This window comes from Perognathus longimembris, chromosome 2 (genome assembly GCF_023159225.1).
Source record: "Perognathus longimembris pacificus isolate PPM17 chromosome 2, ASM2315922v1, whole genome shotgun sequence".
NCBI classification, from domain to species: domain Eukaryota; kingdom Metazoa; phylum Chordata; class Mammalia; order Rodentia; family Heteromyidae; genus Perognathus; species Perognathus longimembris.
In genome coordinates, this window is record NC_063162.1 from 84,915,309 (window position 1) to 84,936,926 (window position 21,618).

General features: G+C 42.1%; 1 protein-coding gene across 1 annotated transcript in view; it reads left to right on the top strand.

The window, feature by feature from the left end:
- Positions 1-12,278: 12,278 nt before the first annotated feature.
- The window catches only part of Hibadh (3-hydroxyisobutyrate dehydrogenase), a 114,250-nt gene continuing 104,910 nt past the window's right edge, over positions 12,279-21,618 (top strand). The window contains exon 1 of the mRNA XM_048339623.1: positions 12,279-12,455. Within this exon, the coding sequence (XP_048195580.1) occupies positions 12,365-12,455 (91 nt within the window). The 5' untranslated portion in view covers positions 12,279-12,364. The remainder of the gene's footprint in view (positions 12,456-21,618) is intronic.

The following is a 21,618-nucleotide window of genomic DNA, read 5'->3' on the forward strand; positions in this document are numbered from 1 at the left end:
ACAGACTTTCCTGCCCAGGGCTGGCTTTGAACCTTGATCCTCAGATCTCAGCTTCCTGAATAGTTAGGATTGCAGGTGTGAGCCACTGGCACATGGCTAGAGCACCAGTCTTGAGTAGAAAAAGCCACGTCAAAATGAGAGGCCCTAAATTCAAGAAGTAGTACTGGTATGTGTATGTGCATCCACGCCCACACTTGTACACACACACACACACACACACACACGCAGTAGGGGACCATGCTCATCATCTTTCTCTCTTTGCTTCAGTTGGCTGATGACTGTTCACTCTATGCATCTGCCAGTCTCATCTTCTAGTCTCACTTGAGGCCACACCAGTGTAGCATGACTGGTTTTGGACCTGGAACCTCCAAATCCATATGCTTAACAAATCTTTTCTTTGTAAAGGGTTAGCAGTCCCAGATATTTCATTATAGTAACAATTACCTTTGACCAAAATGGTAAGGCCTTTTTTCCCCATCATTATCTGACCTATGCACATGACAATGATGGCTGATATCTATAGCCTCAGATTCTTGGCTTTCCTTCAAGGACTTTTCCCTTAAAACTGTTCTGCCAGATCTCCTTTATTTATTTATTTGTTTGTTTATTTATTGTTTTTTCCAGTTCTGTGCTTGGACTCAGGGCCTGAGCACTGTCCCTGGCTTCATTTTACTCAAGGCTAGCACTCTGCCACTTGAGCCACAGAGCCTCTTCTGGCCGTTTTCTATATATGTGGTGCTGGGGAATCGAACCCAGGGCTTCATGTATATGAGGCAAGCACTCTTGCCATTGTTAGGTTTTTAAAGTAGGTAGCCGGTAAAGGAGAACACCACGCGGTATTCAGGCAGGAAAGAAAGTTTATTACCGAACTGCTGGCCTGTGGCCAAGATGATCCACGGCCGGAGAGAAGGGAGAGAGAGAGAGAGACCCCCACCCAGCCCTGCTTTATTTAGGGCAGCGGCAAGGGGTGTGGCCAGGTGGATTAGGAGGTGACCTCAGGGAAAGGGGAGGTAACTGCCTCCAGGTCTGCAGGTTACCCAGGTAACTGGGTGGAGACTTAATGAGGTGGGGGCATCTGCATGTAGCCCTCAGGGAGAGGACCCAACAGCCACTAGGCCATATTTCCAGCCCCCAGATCTCCTTTATTTATATTATGAAGAAAAGAGAAGAGTTAACTCAACAGACCTGACAGTTATCTTTAAGAAGGCCTCTTGGCAAAGTTGATCACTGGTTGATATCTACAAAGTTGGATTGTGGGAAATTTCTTACAACCTCCCAAGATAAAACAAAATGGCTGGCTATACTAAACTCTGTGCAAACAATGTATTTTATGCTAAAAGTATGCTTTCCTCTGAGGACTCTGGAATTCTGTGAAAGGCAGAGGGTAACTGTATGACCAGTCCCCAGTAAAAACCCTGGTTGCTCTATAATGAGCTCTGGCAGACAACATTTCCCATGTGTTGCTGTGACTCCTTGCTGAGGAATTAAGTATGCCCTGGAACTGAATTGAGAAAGGATAATTAAAATCTTACACTTGATTTCCTCTGGACTAGGTCCCATGTGCCCTTCACATGTGCAATTTTCCTTTGTATCCTTCTGCTCTAATAAGTAATAGCATGACTATGACCACATGCTGATGCTTGACTCCTCCCAGTGAATAACTAACCCAGAAAGTGGTCTTGGATATATTCCAAGGTAATGTTTAGGTAATAGACAGAACCTACTGGAGAAAGCATTGAATATAGGAAAGTGTGGTTTGATTATCCTTCTCATAGAGTACATAATTTGTTATTCCAGCATTTTGGAGGCGGTGGCAGGGTGATCTTGAGTTTAAGGCTAATCTGGATTACACAGTGAGACTCAATCAAAAAGAGAAAGAGAGACAGAGACAGAGAGCAAAGGAAAGAAAGGAGGGAGGAAGGAAAGAGAAAGAAAGGAAGGAAGGAAGGAAGGTTGGTTGTGGGGCTTGGGGCTGGGTACTGTCCCTGAGCTTTTATGCTCAAGGCTCTCTACTATTTTGAGCGACAGTGCCACTTTCTTTTCTTTCTTTCTTTTTCTTTTTCTTTTTCTTTTTTTTTTTTTTTACAGCTTTCTGGTGGATAATTGGATATAAAAGTCTCATGGACTTTTCTGTCCCAGCTGGCTTTGAACCATAATCCTCAGATCTCAACTTCCTGAGTAGCTAGGATTACAGGCATGAGCCACTGGTGCCATGTAAGAGTTGGAACTTTTAGATACACTGAGAGTTATAAAAATGTGTTTAGGACCTTTACAACAATAACAATAACAACAAAAATATTGGGAAAAATATGTTTAGGAATCCCAAAGCACTAACGCTGAGGTCAATGTTATGTTTATACATTGGTATGCCCTAGAGAGATCAGTGGAAGGAGACCAAGAGAAATCTGAAGTGAAAGGGAGACATTACTTTAAAAAGATTCCTAGGCTAGGTTCTAGGGAAAGGAATGAAGAGATAAGAGCTGCTCTTGTTTTGGGCACACTGGCTGACTAACCAAGAAGTTTATCGAGACACTAAAAAACCCTCAAAAGTCTAGTACTGGTCAGTATAAGTATGAACTTCTTTCTTTCTTTCTACTCTTTTTTTAAATTGAGTTTAAGTTACTACATATATTTCATAGTACACATTTTAACCTTCACAATGGTGGAAATTATCTTTCTACTCTATACAGCTTACAAACTCTATGAACTTTAACAAGAAAATCATTTATTCCATTTTGAGCGATATGTATATTCCTTTCCTTTTGTTTAGTAACATCTGTTCCCTCTTTCACCCTCATTCCCTACTTCCCATCCCTGCCCATGAGTTGCTTAGTTCACTTTCATCAATGTCCAGTGTAGCTGATAGTTTCCTCTGCTATACTTTTTTTTTTTCACCCACTTTCTACTCATTCTGGGTCCTCCTCCAAGCTTCCCTCAGTTGTGCTCATGTATATTCCATATATGAGGTAGAGAACATAGTCAACTAAAAATAATAGGACCTTTTCACAAGAGGTCTTTTGTTTCTTTGTCTTTGGGGTCTTGGTATTTGGTGCTTTTCTCCCAAGGCTGTCCTCTTTTGTTCTCATTGTATTTTGATATCTTGAGTTCTGTTTACTTTGTTCTATCTCATTGTGTTTTAAATCTAATACCCACATATCTGGGAGACCATACCTGTTTGTCTCTCTGTTCTTGGCTTATCTCACTCAACATAATTAGTTCTAGTTCCATCCACTTCCCAGCGAATGCCATTATTTTATTCTTTCTAATGGCAGTGTAAAATTCCATTGCATATAGGTACCACATTTTTAAAATCTATTACTCTGTAGTGGGGCATTCTGGGTTGTTTCCATATCTTGGCTATTGTGAACATTGCAGCACATGGAGGTGCAGGTGTCCTTGTCGTATCCTGGTTCTTGTTGCTCAGGATAGATGCCTAGGAGTGGAATGGCTGAGTCATGGGTATGTCTATGTTTAGTGGGGAATTTTTTGCCAGTCTTGGGGCTTGAACTCAGGGCCTGAGCACTGTCGCTGGCTTCCTTTTGCTCAAGGCCAGCACTCTACCACTTGAGCTACGGTGCTACTTTGGCTTTTTCTATATATGCAGTGCTTAGGAATTTGAACCCAGGGCTTCATGTATGCGAAGCAAGCACTCTACTATTAGGCCATATTCCCAGCCCTATGTTTAGCTTTTGAGGAAGCTGCTTTCCAGAGTGGTTGTACTAGTTTACATTTCCACCAGCAGTGTTTTAGGGTTCCTCTTTTTCTGCATCTTCACCAGCATTTGTTGTTGTTGTCTGAATTCAGAATATAGGCCATTCTGATGTGGGTAAGGTGGTATCAGTGTTGTTTTGATTTGCATTTCCTTTATGGCCAGGGATGGCGAGCATTTCCTCGTGTATTTCTTTGCCATTTTTACTTCTTCCAAGAAGTGTCTGTTTAGTTCCATTGCCCATTTAGTGATTAGTTTATTAGGTTTGGGAGGGATTAGTTTCTTTTTCTTTTTTCTTTTTTTTTTTTTTTGCCAGTCCTGGGCCTTGGACTCAGGGACTGAGCACTGTCCCTGGCTTCTTTTTTGCTCAAGGGTAGCACTCTGCCACTTGAGTCACAGCGCCACTTCTGGCCATTTTCTGTATATGTGGTGCTGGGGAATTGAACCAGGGCTTCATGTATACGAGGCAAGCGCTCTTGCCACTAGGCTATGTCCCCAGCCCGGGATTAGTTTCTTGAGCTCCCTGTATATAATGGATATTCGGCCTTTGTCTGTTGCATTGCCGGTAAATAGCTTTTCCTAATTGGTTGGCTGTCTTTCTAGTTTAGTAGCAATGTCTGTATCTGTGCAGAAATGTTTTATTTTAATACAGTCCCATTTGTTAAGTCTCTCTCCTATCTGTTGTGCCTCTGGGACTCAGAAAGTTCCTGACTATGCCTTTAAGTTCTAGTGTCTCTCCTACTCTTTCTGGTAGTTGAGCTTCTTTCTTAAAGAATGTTATTCTTGATAAAATTGGAGTTAAGAGCTTAGGGACAGGGCTGAGGATATGGCCTAGTGGCAAGAGTGCTTGCCTCGTATACATGAGGCCCTGGGTTCAATTCCCCACATACACAGAAAATGGCCAGAAGTGGCGCTGTGGCTCAAGTGGCAGAGTGATAGCTTTGAGCAAAAAGAAGCCAGGGAACAGTGCTCAGGCCCTGAGTCCAAGCCCCAGGACTGGCCAAAAAAAAAAAAAAAAGAGCTTAGGGACAAAAAGTTCACAAAAGAAGAATGCAAAGAGTATGATGTGATTGAAAAATATTTTCATTTGTTTGTGTATGAATGGATTAAGTTTAGCATTGATTGACTGGTTGATTGAGAGAGAGAGAACCAAATATTTAAGAAACAGTAAACAAAGAGTTGTTGAGGCGCTTTAGTTTTATTGTCTCACAGAAAACCAGAGTTTTCTAATAGAAGCCAGCCCTTGCTCTTTTTTTTTTTTTTTTGCCAGTCCTAGAGCTTGAACTCAGGGCCTGAGCACTGTCCCCGAGCTTCTTTTTGTTCAAGGCTAGCACTCTACCACTAGAGCCACAGTGCCACTTCCAGCTTTCTCTGTTTATATGGTACTTAGGAATCAAATACAGGGCTTCCTACATGCTAAGCAAGCACTCTTCCATGATGCTACATTTCCACCCCTAGCCTTGCTTTTAAAAAAGAGATTCTATAAGGTATTTATCAACATGCCTGTGCTTTATTATTATTTTATTTATCTATTATTTTGTGTCAGTACCAAGGGCTTGAACTTGAAGTCTTATATTCTTTTTTTTTTTTTTTTTTTTTGGCCAGTTCTGGGGCTTGGACTCTGGGCCTGAGCACTGTCCCTGGCTTCTTTTTGCTCAAGGCTAGCACTCTGCCACTTGAGCCACAGCGCCACTTCTGGCCATTTTCTGTATATGTGGTGCTGGGGAATCGAACCCAGGGCCTCATGTGTATGAGGCAGGCACTCTTGCCACTAGGCCATATCCCCAGCCCCGAAGTCTTATATTCTTACTCAGTTCTCTTACTCAGTTTTCTTTTGTTCTACTACTTGATCCACACACCTCCAGCCCAACTTTTTGCCAGTCAATTGGAGAGGAAATCTTGTAGAGTTTTCTACAGTCTGGCAGTTCTCAGTTTCTTAAGTAGCTAGTATTACAAGTGTGAGACATTGATGCCCAGCTTGTTTTTTGTTTTTGTTTTGTTTTCTTTTCCTTCCAGACAGGATCTGTATAGCTCAGGCTAAACTTTTGAGATCAGGCATGTACTACCATGTCCAATGTAATGCCTAGTTTTTGAGTTCTACTTCTAACACTAGTTACTGTAATGGGGTCCCCCCAGGGGAGGGAACCACAATGTAATGGGGCCCGAGGGGGCGGGGAATCCCCCATCCCTCCAAGAGTTCATCACTCAGAGACAGTCTCAAGTAAAAAGATGGATTTATTGGGGAAGCAAAAAGCATAGTGACCGAGCAGGGTCACGGCCCAGACTCGGGAACTGGGACCACACTCCCCAGGCCATGCTCCGGGTCAGATTATAAAGGCAAATATCACAGGGTCAAGCCTGCCACATGCAGGTGGACAATGAGGTTACAACACTTACAGAGCATGCCAGGTTACACACAAGTGGCCAATGGTGTTACAATCTGCCTCATAGCAACTGTTTGAACCAACTTATCATTTTAGTTAGACTTGGCACATGAATTTGGCCAGGCTCACATCATACAGGCAGATACGCCTACTCATGGGAGGGCACAGGTTTAACCTTGAGCTTTGCACTACTCAGGTGGTCAAGCAGTTTACACAATTTTACCATAGCGAAGGGGAACTTCCCTGGATAGGGAGATCTTAGTGAAGATGGAGTTGGCTTCTGCTCTCTTTAACTAATCTGAGATCGAGTCAATGTGACACCCCTCAACAGCCAATGATGGTGCTGGCCAGATCTGACCTCCATATTACATCTAGATTTCATCGTATTACCACATTTAGAAGTACATTCTGGTCTTCTCAGATTTCCTATTGGCCCAGACTTGTGAATAAGCCCTGTGAAATGTGTTGTAACACTGTTGTGCTAAAGTAATAGTAAACCTGCCCTGCCCTATATCCCAGAGGTAACCTCTATACTGAAATCTGAGTCATTTTCTTGCCTTAAAACTTGTGTTCTAAATACAGATATACATGTTTATAAAAAGAAATACGTGGGGCTGGGAATATGGCCTAGTGGTAGAGTGCTTGCCTCTTACACATGAAGCCCTGGGTTCGATTCCTCAGCACCATGTATATAGAAAATGGCCAAAAGTGGCACTGTGGCTCAAGTGGCAGAGAGCTAGCCTTGAGCAAAAGGAAGCCAGGGACAGAGCTCGGGCCCTGAGTCCAAGTCCCAGGACTGGCACCAAGAATAAATAAATAAAAAGAAATACGTTTTAGCTGGGACTGGAGGCTCACATCTAGCTATTTGGGAAGCTGAGATCGAAAGGACTGAGGTTTTCCTCCAGCCTGGAAAGAAAAGTCTGAGACTATCTCCATGGAACAAGCTGTGCATGACAGCAATATCTGTGCCTGTCATCCCAGCCTAAAATAGGTGAATTGCAACCCAGGCCTGTACCTAGGCAGGAAATGAGACCTTATTTAAAAAAACAAAAACATTGCAAACAAGGGCTACAAACATGGCTCAGCAGTAGAGCAAAAGAGAGGCACTGAGTTCAAATTCTCACTTCACTGAGAGAGGGGTACCCCCTCTCAATTAAGCATGGCTCAAGTGACAAAGTGCCTTCTTACCAAGCCCCAAGTTCCCCAAGCTTAAAAACCCCAGAGCCATAAGAACAAACTGAAGTGCCAGACTTTGAAGTCAGGCCCCACTTTACCGCGTGAACCCCACTTTACCACGTGAACCCCACTTTACCACGCGAACCTGAGATTAAACAGGCCCTGTGAGCAGACCCAGGACAAGCCCATTAGGGCCCAGTCGGTCTAGAACTCTAACCGCTGGGAATGCTTAACTCTAATCACCCCTAGAATCAAACCCTGAGCCAATCAGATTTGTACCTGTATCCTAATCTTGCTTGCTTGAACAGCTGATTGTTGTAACTTTGTTCTTTGCCTTTATAAACTCGAGGCTACCTCCTAATCTCTGCTATGTCGGTGGGTAGGACGAGGCCCGAGTTGCAGCTCGCTAAAATAAAGTCTTGCCTTGCTATTGCATTTCGGAATGTCTGAGTCTCGGTGGTCTTCTTGGTGGTGATCTTGCGACTTGGCACAACAAAACAACAGAGAGAAAGAATGAAGTACTTCTACGTCTGTGAATGTCATATATGTAATGGAGTCCCCCCCCACCCCCAAGGGAGGGGATTCCTGGTTCCTCCAAGAGTCTACCACTCAGTCTCCAGCAAAAAGATAAAAGGATGGATTTATTGGGGAAGTAAAAAGCAAACCGACCAGCCAGGGTCACAGCCCAGATTCGGGAGGTGAAACTGACCAGGAGCAGCCTTCTGGGCCGGGTTATAAAGGCCAACATCACATAGTCAAACCTGCCACACGCACTTACAGAGCATGCCAGGTCACACGCAGGTGGCCAATGGAATTACAGTCTGTCTCACAGTATCTGTTTGTTTTGTTTTGTTTTTGTTGCATGGACTCAGGGCCTGAGCACTGTCCTTGGCTTCTTTTTGCTCAAGGCTAGCACTCTACCACTTGAGCCACAGCGCCACTTCCGGCTTTTCTCTATATTTGTGGTGCTGAGGAATAGAACCCAGAGCTTCATGTATACGAGTCGAGCACTTTACCACTAGGCCATATTCCCAGCCTCCACAGTGTCTGTTTGAACCAACCTATCATTCTAGTTAGAATTGGCACATGGATTGGGGGGGGGGGGCTCACATGATGCAGGTAGAAACGCCTACTCATGGGAGGACACAGGTTTAACCTTGAACATTCCTTGAGCCTTCCACAACTTAGAAGGTCAAGCAGTTTACCCAATCTTATCATAGTGAAGGGGAACTTCCTTGGATTCTGAGCAGACAGGGCACACTCCCAACCCTGAGGTTCAGGGGCAGGGGAGAGCTTAGTAAAGATGCAGTCAGCTCTCTTTAACTGAGATGGAATCAATCTGACACCCCTCAACAGCCAATGATGGCGCTGGCCAGATCTGACCTCCATATTACTCTCTCTCTCTCTATGTATATATGTGTGTGTGTGTGTGTGTGTGTGGTATGTGTGTGTATTTATTTATTTAAGATGATTTGACATTGCTTGTGAAAATCATCCAAAAAACTGGGTATCGTGGTGCACACTTGTAATCCTAGTGCTCAGGAGGTAGAAGCTAGAGGATTGAGTTCATGGTCACTGGGATACATAACTTATTACCAGAGTCAGAGACAGAGACAGAGAGAGGAAGAGACGGACAGAGAGACAGAAACTGAAACAGAGACACAGAGAGAATGTCAGGTTGTTATGGGGGAATTTGCAGTTGCTAAGTTGATCTCAGTCCATGTGGCCAGCAAGAGAATTCAGGCAAGATGCAAACATAAGTAAAGGTAATAGGAAAAGAAATATACAGAGAATCAGACCACAGGGCATAAATATGCCTACTACTTGGGAGTAATTCTAGCTATACAGGAAGCTGAGATCTAAGGATTACCTTTCAAACCAGTCCAGCAGGAAAGACTGTGAGACTCTTATCTCTAAATTAACCACCAAAATGACAGAATGAAGTTGTGGTTTGAATGGTAGAGCACCAACCTTGAGCAAAAAAACATAGGACAGTGCCCAGGCTCCAAGTTCAAACCCGACTATCAGTGCAGAAATACATATGCACCTACACACACACATGCACACACACATGCACACACATATTCAGGATTAGCTCTGCTTGCTTTTTTTTTTTTTTTGTCAGTTTTGGTCCTTGGACTCAGGGCCTGAGCACTGTCCCTGGCTTCTTTTTGCTAGGCTAGCACTCTACCACTTGAGCCACTGCGCCACTTCTGGCTGTTTTCTGTATATGTGGTGCTGGGGAATTGAACCCAGGGTTTCATGTATAAGAGGCAAACACTTTTGCCACTAGGCCATATCCCCAGCCCCTGTGCTTGCTTTTACTAAGTCCCTTCTTTCTACTTCTAGGAGGATGTTGTTCACAGGAGGCAGCCTTTGTATGGAAATAATAACAATGACAAAAGCAGTCTGAAAATCAAATCTCAAGAGGACTGAGAACTAGAGTGATCAATTGATGTCTTTTTCTTTTTCTTCTTCTTCTTTTTTTTTTTTTTTTTGGTCAGTTGTAGGGCTTGAACCCTGGGCTTGGGTACTGTCTCTCAGCAATTCAGCTTAAGGCTAGTGCTCTACCACTTAGAGCTACAGTGCCGCTTTTGGTTTTCTGGTGTTTAATTGGAGATAAGTGTCTCAAGGACTTTCCTGTGCAGGCTAGCTTTGAATCTTAATCCTTTTATCTCAGCCTCCAGAGTAGCAAGGATTACAATCCTTTTATCTCAGGGACCAGTGCCTGGAGATCAATTGAGTGTATTGTAAACAGCTCTACTAAGGAGATTTGGCATAGCTGGAAGCAAGACTATTTGAGCAGTTAAATAAAGAAATTTGTTGGGCTGTGTTTACTAGTTATGGTAGGTCTATTTCAGTTAAAACCTAAGCAAAGGAGAAAAAAGAAACATAAAATACTTCAGAAGCTTACTGAAAATCTATTAGGAGCAGGTGCTGGGTGGCTCACACCTGTAATCCTAGTTACTCAAGAGGTTGAGAAATGAGGATTGAGGTTTGAAGCCAGCCTAGTAGGAAAGTGTGAGACTCTTTTACCTCTAATAAACTACTGAGGCAAAGCTAGAAGTGGCAGTGTGGCTCAAGTGGTAGGGCATTAGGCTTTAGCAAAAGAAAGCCAGGCTCAGAGTTCAAGACCAGCTCAAGATCCAGGACCAGAAAAAAAATCTTATTAGGGTTGGGGTACCAATCTGAGGAAACTGTCCAATACCTGAAATGAATTCCTACCTTCCTCTCTGCGGTATCTTTTGTTACTGTGGGGAAGTGTGGTGCAGAGTCAACACATGAAGAAAATTTTTCCTACTAGTTACAGATGAGTCCTGGCACTCTACTAGCTCCTGGAAAATTCTTGATATGCCTACAACCAGGAGGGAGTCTGCGTGGAGATTATCTAAAACCTTTGCTTTCCCTATTGTGGCTTCTGACTCTATGAGAAACCAGGAGTTAAAAAGGAAAAGGTCAAAATCAACCTTGATTCTGCTGTTTAGATGAAAAGGTTGGGTGAAAACCACCCTTGGCAAATGAACATAAAGTAAATTTGGAGTAGGGCATGGGGTAGAGACCCTGAAGTTGGGTGGTGAGGGGAGCTTGAACTCAAGGCCTAGATTCTTTCCCTTAGCTTTTTTTGTTCTGTTTGTTTGAAGCTGGTGTTCTACCACTTGAGTCATGCCTCCCCCTTCTGTCTTTTTGATTAATTTGAGGTAAAAGCCTTGTGAACTTTTCTGTGTGTGCTGTCTTTGGATGGAAATCTTCAGATCTCGGCCTCCTGACTAGCTAGGGTTACAGGCATAAGCTACCCCCGCCTTGGGCTGACCCTGTTTTGTTTTTTTTTTTTAATTTTTATTTTGCCAGTCCTGAGACTTGAAGTCAGGGCCTGGACACTGTCCCTGAGTTTCTTTTGCTCAAGACTAGTGCTCTACCACTTGAGCCACAGCATCACTTCCAGCTTTTTCTGTGTAGTTGGAGATAAAGTGTCTCATGGACTTTTCTGTCTGGGCTGGCTTCAAACTGGGACTCCCCCAGCAGGCACAGCAAGCACTCAACCACTGAGCCACATTCCCAACCCCTCTGGGGTTCTTAATACTTGAATATTTCACTCTCTTTTTTATTTGGACTACTACCTCTTTGAAGGCTTGAAGCTTAACTTTGTTGTATTTAGGGATCCCAGCCCTTCAATGGAGAAAGGAAACCCTGTAACTTTCTTCAAGAAATGCAAGTAAATACTCTGGGCACATAAAGAAGAATGAATAAGTGTGGCTTCTAACACTCCTGGATATACATTCTTACAGGGTCATGGATTTTAATTTACTTTGTTATTCAGTTGCAAAATAGTTGTAGGGTGTAGAATTTGCAAACATTAAAGAAGTATGTCTTGAAATGCAGAAAGCAAATTCCTAGAAATTCTGCTTCAACAAGAGTAATATTAACTTTTCCCCTACTGTTTTACAAATTTATTAAGAAACCGTTGGGTTAACTAACAGAGAATCCAGTTTTTACATACATGGTAGGTTTCTGTAGTTGTTTTTCAACAAACAGACTCTGAAAATAGAAACGTTAGGGGATCCACATATTACTTTAGTTGGAAATGCTCAACACTTGAAAAGACTGGGGATTTCTGCTCTTGCCTAAAAATTGCAGCAAGCTACTGCCAAACTTTGTCCTTTGGTTCAGGGAAGAAATACACGTAGTTACAATCCTCGAAGGGGCGGTTCTGGGGACCAGTGGGTTGAGGACACTGCAGCCACCACCACCCACCTACACGTCCTCAGCCTTGAGTAAATGAGGAGACTCCCGCCCTCGCGTAGTAAACAGTGAGCAGTTTGGGGGCGGGGTCATGAGGAGTCTTCGAGTTTTGATTGGTCAGTTCCCCTGCCTGTAAGGGAATTGACAGTCTCCGTTCGCTGGGCCACCCCTCACGACTTGGTGTCCCTCCCCTCATGGGCGGGCGCACGCCAGCCCGGAGCTGCGAGGGCGCGTGCGCGAGTGTCCCCCCACCCCCGCCCCCCGGCCGCGGCAGTGCCTGCCTGGCCGCGCACAGTCGCAGTGTGCGGGCCAGCTGGGAGGCGGCGGAGGTCACCGAGGGGGGAGGCGGGGCAGCATGGCAGCCTCCTTGCGGCTCCGGGGAGCCGCCTCCGGCCTCCGGTACTGGGCCCACCGGCAGCAGCCGGCAGCCGCCAGCCTTGCAGCGGGTAAGGACCTCGCGCCTCTTCCCCACATCTCTCCTCTGGCCGCCCGCTTCTCGCGACCCGGCGGCCCGGAGAGGTCTTTCCTCGGGAGGTACCATGGTTGGATTGAGGGTTAAAAACAAAAATTTTGACTGGTCTCAAAGGCCCGCCTCCGTGTGTGACCAAAAATCCCGTCTCCTTGTCTCTCACCCGTAACCCGTGCCCTGTTTGCGGGGTTCAACGTTCTTCGCCGTGGGGGGAGCTCGGGGTGAAGGGAGGAGGGCTTGGGTCCGGGGCTTGCGTCTTTGGAGTTAGGGCCCTGGGACATTGGGAGACCCAGCTGCCAGGGTTGACCCCGCACCCACTCGCGTGACCCCGCCTGCTTTCCCGGGGCTGCACCCTGAGTGGGCTGCCTGGGGACTCAGGGGCGGAGTGGTGTTTAATCCCCTTAGTCCACGCGACCGTCACAGTCACAGCCTACCATTCCTGCAAAGCGTGTTACTCTTGACCAGGGAGGCGGGTTCACCCCCAGATCTGTAACTCTGCTGCCAGAAAGTTGGGCCCTTCGGTCCAATTATTAACCACAGCATTTAAAAAAACAAACCAAATGAGGGCCGAATCCATCCCGCCTCCTTTCTCTCCCCCCTCTCCAAACCCTGAAGTTTCCAGCTAATCCGGGACGTAGAGCAGAGGCAGCTTTTAGAGATAAGTGAAGATCCACAGAAAACAAATTCAGTCTTTTCATTTTTCAGGAGACAAATTTGCCTCTTGAAGAAGTGAACTAGGGTATAGCCAGCTGTCTAGAAAGGAGGTGTTGATTCTTCAAAATCTACATTTTTTTTAATGACATCTCGGTGCTGCTTTAATTGAGACGCTTGAAGTGGTAAACTGCCTGCTTGCAAGGCGTTGAGTTCAAACTCCAGTACTACAGGGGGTTGAGGCAAGAAACAAAGAAAAGTTGGTTGACTTGTTGGGGCAGTGTTATTGTGTATGTATAAAAGCTAGTTTTGAACAAGGCACAGTTTGGCACAGCCATATTCAGGATTAACAAAAAATTATTGGTATTTGGCTAGAGGATGAAGCTCAGTTTTGCCTAACATGCATGAGTCTAGATTCATCCTTAGCAGTGAAGGGAAAAAATCCTCATGGTATTAACTTTTTCTGATCTTTGTTTTAAAAAAATATCCTGTTAAGCCAAGTGCTTGTGACTCATGCCTGTAATCCTAGCTGAGGCTGAGATCTGAGGATTGAAGTTCAAAGCCAGCCTGGTCAGGAAAGACTGAGAGACTCTTACCTCCAGTTAACCTAAAACCAGAAGTGGAGCTGTGGCCCAAGTGGTAGAACAGACAGCTCAAGAACAGCACCCAGGCCATGAGTTCAAGCCCCAGAACTGGCACAAAAAAGTGAAACAACAAAAATATTGAGAAATTTTGAGAAATTAAGTTCTGAACAGATAGTTTTTAGTCTTTCCCCTAAGGAAACCGTATACATTTCTTTTCATGCTACAGAAAGACAGCCTTTATGTGGTGAAAAGATGAGTCTGGTAGACAATCATAGTAACAAGGGGTACACTCACAGAATTTATTTGAGCTGCAAAAAATATTTCCTACTTTGGAGATGCAATAGCATCAGTCACTTTTCCAAGCAACTGAAAGAACTAGAGTTTCAAATGAATACACAGTTCTTTCAGATTTGATTAGCTGAGGAAGATGTATTTGCTGCTTAGTGGTTTTGAAAGGTGTTTTAATGATATGTAATGAATCCTCGATGTGCTTTTTAGAGCTACGAAAGTTTGTAGAATTTATGATGGAAGAAATTGTGTCCCAAAACTCTAGTATTTGTTTTTGACAGCTGGAAGGGCCTACCTAATTCAAAATACTAGTTAGACCACTTTAGCATATGACCTTTTGCTTAAGGTTCTTTGGCCTAAAGGTATGTGAAAAGCATTTTGAAAAGTCTTAGTTTTATAATAATTTTTTTTAACCCTGTTGAATTTTTTTTCCCCACTTGGATATTGGGTTTTGAAGTCAGGGCTTTGCATTCCTCAGGCTTGCTTGCTGAGCTGACACTCTATTAACATCTTTTGCTGGTTATTTTGGGGATAGAGTCTCATGGACTTTACTGCCCAGGCTGGCTTTGAACTAAAATCCTCTGGTTCTCAGCTTCCTGAATAGTTAGGAATATGGGCCCTATGGCCCATTTCTATTAGCATTGTTTTTACCACTAAGTGTTAATTTCTTTTTAATTTCAACTTAAAAAAAAAAGGAGTTGTGCAAAAGAGTTTGAACAAGTCAGATTATAAGGACAATTTATCTTGATCAATGTCACCCCTTTCAGCTTTCTCCCCCATCTTTTCCAAACCTATCCATATCCTCAAGTTACATACTTCACCTTGAATTTCAACTCTTTATTTTTTCATTATTATTATTATTATTTTTTGGCCAGTCCTGGGCCTTGGACTCAGGGCCTGAGCACTGTCCCTGGCTTCTTCCCGCTCAAGGCTAGCACTCTGTCACCTGAGCCACAGCGCCCCTTCTGGCCGTTTTCCATATATGTGGTGCTGGGGAATCGAACTGAGAGCTTCATGTGTAGGAGGCAAGCACTCTTGCCACTAGGCCATATTCCCAGCCCTATAATTTATTATTTTAAAAAAGATGACATCTGCCAGGCCCTGGTGGCTAATGCCTGTAATCCTAGCTACTCAGGAGGCTGAGATTTAAGGATTGTGGTTCAAAGTCAGCCCAGGCAGAAAAGTTCCTGTGAGACTTTTAGCTCTAATTAACCACTTTGAAACCGGAAGTGGTGCATTGACTCAAAAGTGGTAGAGTGCACCTTGAGCAAAAGAGCTCAGGGACAGTACCTAGGCCCTGAGTTTAAGCTCCTAGATCGACAAAAACAAAACAAAACAAAATAGAAAAGAGACTTTCTGGGTCCTGGTGGCTTTCCAGCACAGGAAGCAAGCCAACCAAGCCTGTCCTCTCCTCCCCTGCCCCCCCAGTTCAAACCTTGGTATAGGCAAAAATCCAAAACCAAATAAAAAAACTTATACCTAAAGTCACTGGTCAGTAGTGCCATCTTAATTTTAATGTCTTTAATGCTTTGCAAAGAAAATAGAAAAAAAGAGAACTATTAAACTATGTACATATTACTGTTACATTGCCCATTTAATAAAAATCAAATTTGTATTTTATTTTAAAATCTAACTTACTTTTGAACCTTTTGTTTTTATTTACTTATTATTTTTGCCAGTCCTGGGGCTTGAACTCAGGGCCTGAGCACTGACCCTGGCTTTTGTTTGCTCAAGGCTAGTACTCTGCCACTTGAGCCACAGCGCCACTTCTGGCTATTTTCTTTATATATGGTGCTGGGGCATCGAACCCAGGGCTTCATGTATATGAGGCAAGCAGTCTTGCCAATAGGCCATATTCCCAGCACCTTTTGTTTTTGTTATTTTTGTTTTGTTTTTGCATATATGTGTGTGCACCAGTGATGTGGCTTGAATTTAGGGCCAGGGTGCTGTCTCTTAGTTATTTCTCCAAAAGTCTCAAGGAGTTTTCTTGCTTAGGCTGGCTTTGAATTGTCATTTTCAGATCTCAGCATCCTGAGTAGCTAGGATTACAAGCATGAGCCAAAGGTGCTAGGCTTAGATTATTTCTGTACAGAGGGAAAACAAAGCTCCACATACAGAGGCCCTCTACACTTCTTGTGATTCATCAGCACTTACATGGAAAAATAACTATCAGGACAACTTAAAGTGACTGACCGACCACCTGACCATAGGTGGGATGGGAACATTAACTGATATTGTATATAGCAATGGGAATAATATTTTTTAATTGGTCCTTCGTGTATATGTGATATTCAAAGCAGCATAATTCTAGCATAAATCAAAAACATAATGACTTTTTCCCCAAGTTTTTATTAGCTTCCAGGGTAAAACATGAAGTTCTGAAAAGTGACATGTGATCCTAGAAGTGAAGTTTATCTTTAACTGTGAAATGACACAAAAGGAATATTTATTATTAAAAAAGCTTGACTCAGATTGAAGGGTCTGTCTAGAATAAGTCACTACCTTTACTTCACTAACTTTTAGCATGAAATTAGTGCTCATTATAGAATATTATTTCATCAAGTAGGACCCAACATTGCAGGTACTGTAGTTATCTCTTCTTTGACATCCCATCCCCCCCCTTTTTTTTTGCATTTCTGCTATTCCCCCATTCTAAAAAGACTAAATGAAAAGATATTTTGGAAGAGAGACCACCTTCATATAACTAAAAAATATATTGTTAGAAGCATTCTGCTTTATTATTAGTTATTTTTAGTCTGTCACTGTGTCTAGTTTAAAACTCACACACATACCTTTATTATAGATATATATGTATTTATAGAAAAAAAACTATATGGGGCTGGGGATATGGCCTAGTGGCAAGAGAGCTTGCCTTGTATACATGAGGCCCTGGGTTCGATTCCCCAGCACCACATATACAGAAAACGGCCAGAAGTGGCGCTGTGGCTCAAGTGGCAGAGTGCTAGCCTTGAGCAAAAAGGAAGCCAGGAACAGTGCTCAGGCCCTGAGTCCAAGGCCCAGGACTGGCCAAAGAAAAAGAAAAAAGAAAAACTATATGTATATGTGTAGACTATGTATAGAATTTGGGGCTGTCTACAATTTCAGACAGTCACTAAGAGTCTGGAGTATATCTATATCCTCCCTTGCATAAGGATAAATTACTGTATGGTATAATCTTACACATAATGGGGAAAAATGTGTTCAGAGACTAAAAAAGGGCTTTGTAAAACTTTTGACAGTGTTTATTTTTGTGTAGTGAGATTAACTTTTTTCCACACAACTTGGTACTTTTTCATGCTTTCCAGTTTTGTGCAATAAACATGTATTATTTTGTGTGTGTGTGTGTGTGTTTTTCTTTTCTTTTTTTTTTAACCAGTCCTGGGCCTTAGACTCAGGGCCTGAGCACTGTCCCTGGCTTCTTTTTGCTCAAGGCTAGCACTCTGCCACTTGAGCCACAGCGCCACTTCTGGCCGTTTTCTGTATATGTGGTGCTGGGGAATCGAACCCAGGGCTTCATGTATTAGAAGCAAGCACTCTTGCCACCAGGCCATATCCCCAGCCCCATGTATTATTTTGATTAGGAAAAAACTGGGTATGTAAAAACAGTCCATTACATATTTTGAAACAGTATATCGGATTACCAAGATGTGGATAACTTTGCTCATGTTGAGTTTGAGAAATTGTCTCTGTAAGTTTGCACCTATTGAAATAGAAACTTAACACCAGATTATCAAATTAGTTTATTTACCAATCTCCCCCTATCCCCCACCCCTCCCATTTTATCTGTGGTCTGACTTTGCTCTTTCTACATACCACTGTTAGAACTTACTTGAAGGAACAAGCATTTTTAGGTTTTAAAATTTTCAGGGAAATGATTCCATGACTCTCCTTTGCATTTTTGCCCCATATGTGCAAATTCTCTTATTTTCTAGGCTCTCCTGCTGCTTTGTCTTCACTAAAAACTGTCTTGTCCTAAATGCTTCCATATCTTTAATCTCTTTGGCTCTTTTAACCTAGTAGGCAAAAGGACCATTTGGCATAATATTTGTCCCATGGTACTACTTCTTGCTAATAAAAGTAGTATTACTGACTTAACATGTGCTAGGCATTGTTTAATGTTTTGCATGCATTATCTTAAGTAATCTTTACAATAACCTTTTGAAGTAGGTCCTCTGGTTGATAAAACTTGGTATCTACAGAAGTAACTTTTTACTTCAAGGACAAACATCTAAGAAATAATCTCATCTAGAGCTTTTATTTTTTTATTTATTTATTTTTTTTTTTGGCCAGTCCCGGGGCTTGGACTCAGGGCCTGAGCACTGTCCCTGGCTTCTTCCCGCTCAAGGCTAGCACTCTGCCACCTGAGCCACAGCGCCGCTTCTGGCCGTTTTCTGTATATGTGGTGCTGGGGAATCGAACCCAGGGCCTCGTGTATCCGAGGCAGGCACTCTTGCCACTAGGCCATATCCCCAGCCCCTCATCTAGAGCTTTTAAATTCAGGGACAATTTAAAATTTTATCATCCTCAATAAATTACTTATTGTTCTTTTGACAGTTCAGCTAGTTATACTATTACTCTTTCTCTGTCTTTGCCACAAACAAAGATTAAATAGGGAATATTGAACCCATCATTGAAAACTTCATCTTGATTGACAGTCATGTCCTCATTTTTCTTCCTCAACCTCTACAACACTAGGTTTAAGTTCTTCTAGAATCTTATTATAGTTTCTTTTTTTTTTTTTTTTTTTGCCCAGATTTCATGAGAACTAGTCTTCTGGTTGTTAGAGCTCCCTCTGTGAACTTACTGACTAACCATGCTTTTTATTTTCATCATTACACTGGTCCTTTGACTACTCTTATTTCATTTCCATAAAGTACCTCCCCAAGTTTGTATATATCCAATCTCAAACTTATTTATAGTCAGGAAGTTTCACTGATGCTTTAGATTCTAATATTTTTGTCAACCTGCTGCACAGATTCTGAGTAATGTCTGTTCTCTCTCCTCTGGACCTTTCCCCAGCTGCCCCTTAGGTCACAGAAGTTTACTGATTAGATACAATTCTTTCATAATCTCATTCATTTCCTATTAAGTTTTCAGATTTTCTGTAGCTCTTCAGGCGCGCACGTGCGTGTGTGTGTTTAACTTAGTTATGGCAGCTCCTAAGTCAGACAGTTGTCAGAAATAGCATTACCATATATTGCTTAGACAGTTGGGAACCTGATCCTAAATGAAGGAGGAGAGGATATTGGAGCCCCAACTTGCAGTGTGTAATGGCTGTTGTAATACAGTTCACTTTTACTGGATCCACTTTATATCACTATTGTTACTCTAATTGCTTCATAAAGTAGCTTATTTCCATATGGTTATTTTTTCATCTGTATAACTCATTAAACACTCATAGTGTGCCAATTCATTTATTTCATTTTTTAATGAAAGTAGTTAGAACCTTGGGCTAGAGAATAGGAGTAAGAATCTTCTCTTCAAGTTTGGGTCCATTACTTTTAAATTCCTGGATGGAAATATGTTTCTCATGTATCCATATAGAAAGTCAGAAAAACAAGTACAATATAATCTTTTTCCCACTCAGTAATTTATCCTGGAGCTATTTCCTATGATTTTAGATAACTGTGTTTCATTGCCCTGATTTAGTATGACCTATCAAGTGCCCTGTTACATGTATTTGATTATGAATTAAGTGCCCTGTTATGTGCTTATTTTCAGTTTTTCTGCTATGATAAACAGTGTTATAATAAAGTCTGTTTTTGTGTTGTTCAGAGTTTATAGTGTAGAGACCAGTAAACTCTAGTCCATAATCCAATTTATTTTTACATTCTTGCATGCTTTTAATTATTTTTCATACTTGGTTTTTCTATTTCTATCCTTTAACTTATGTTTGTTAAGGACTGTTTTGTCCATCCAAAGTTCATATGGTGAAATCCTACCCTCCCATGTCAAAGGATTAGTAGATGAGACCTCTGAGGATTAGGTTATAGGGTAGAGCCCTGTAAGAAGAGACATGAGAACTTTTCTTCTCATGTGAGGATGCAATGAGAAAAAGGGCTAGATGTAAACCAGGAAGACTCAGAATCTGACATATTGAATACCTTCATTTTGGATTTCTAGGCCTCCAGAATTATAAGAAATCAATTATTGTTTAAATCACCTAGTCTATGGTATGTTTGTTTTAACAGCCTGAATTATGACCTGGAGTATTACTGTCACTTTTATATTGATCTTCCTACAGTGAAGCTCTTTATTCTATTTCAATCTATACACTATTGCCTCTTTTCTGTTTCTAAAGCATATGTCTAATTTTGTTATTTTGTTGCCCAACCCTTCAATATTTACCTTTTGCATGTAAAATACCATCAAATTGCTTAGCATGCTTTCTAGCCTTCCATATTATGCTCACATTATTTAGTCTAGTCTTGGCTGCTGTTTTGTTTCTTTGCATGTGTTGTTTGAAGAGTGGAGGCATTGTATGGTTACAAGTGAAGTATATAGTTACACTAGCTGGATTTGAAGATTGGTGCAAAAATTTATAAAGTTTAGGCAGTTTACTTAAAATTGCAAATGTGTCAGTGTTTCCAATTGAAAGATGGACTTGAATAGCATATAAAATTATTACCTTTAAACTGTTTAGTAGTGCCTGGTGTAATAAATATTAACTATTACTATTTCTTTTCTAGTTCCTTGAATGTACTCACGTTTCATTTTCTTTGTTTTGTTTTGTTTTTGTTGCCAGTTCTGGGGCGTGGACTCAGGGCCTGAGCACTGTCCCTGGCTTCTTTTTGCTCAAGGTTAGCACTCTACCTCTTGAGCCACAGCACCACTTCCAGCTTTTTTCCATATATGTGGTGCTGAGGAATCGAACCCAAGGCTTCATGTATATGAGGCAAGCACTTTACCACTAGGCCATATTCCCAGCCTTCATGTTTCATTTTCTATGTAGAGTTCTCTTCCTTATCGTTTTTCTAGCCATTTGAAATCTTAACCCTCCTAGAATGCTTAAGTCAAATGCTACTTTATTTAAATAAAGTTTTATCTGTCTCCTTTATCAGTAGGGTGTGTGTGTGTGTGTGTGTGTGTGTGTGTATGTACACGAATACATATGTATGCACACACAGTCTTTTTTTTTTTTTTTTTTTGTCATGGGGCTTCAGCTTGAGCCACAGTGCCACTTCCACACACACAGTCTTGTGTTATTTGTATGCTTTATGTCCTCTTAGATTTTAAGTTGCTTGAGGGCAAAGTGTGTGTCATTTATGCCTCTGGTATGGTTATATATGAATGATTGTTGCTTTTTAATTCTTGCTAAATATGTGAATGAATTTTAGTTCTCCCTTGCCATATTTGTTACGTGTTGAACCTAGAGTAGTGCCTGTTAAATTAACTGCCTTTAAAATATAGTTGTTCCTGGTTTCTTATGGAGATTGTTAAATCGTATCATTCTAGTCTTAACATAGTGGTCTGGCACATTTTCTTTCAGACTATTCTTGTTAATTTTCTAATAAGCCCTAGAGTTCTTTTACCTTACCTTACATCTCATTGTGTTTGATTTCAAAATAAAATTTCAGTTAGGTGTTGTTTTTGTCATTGAACCCCTGTGGGCCAGAA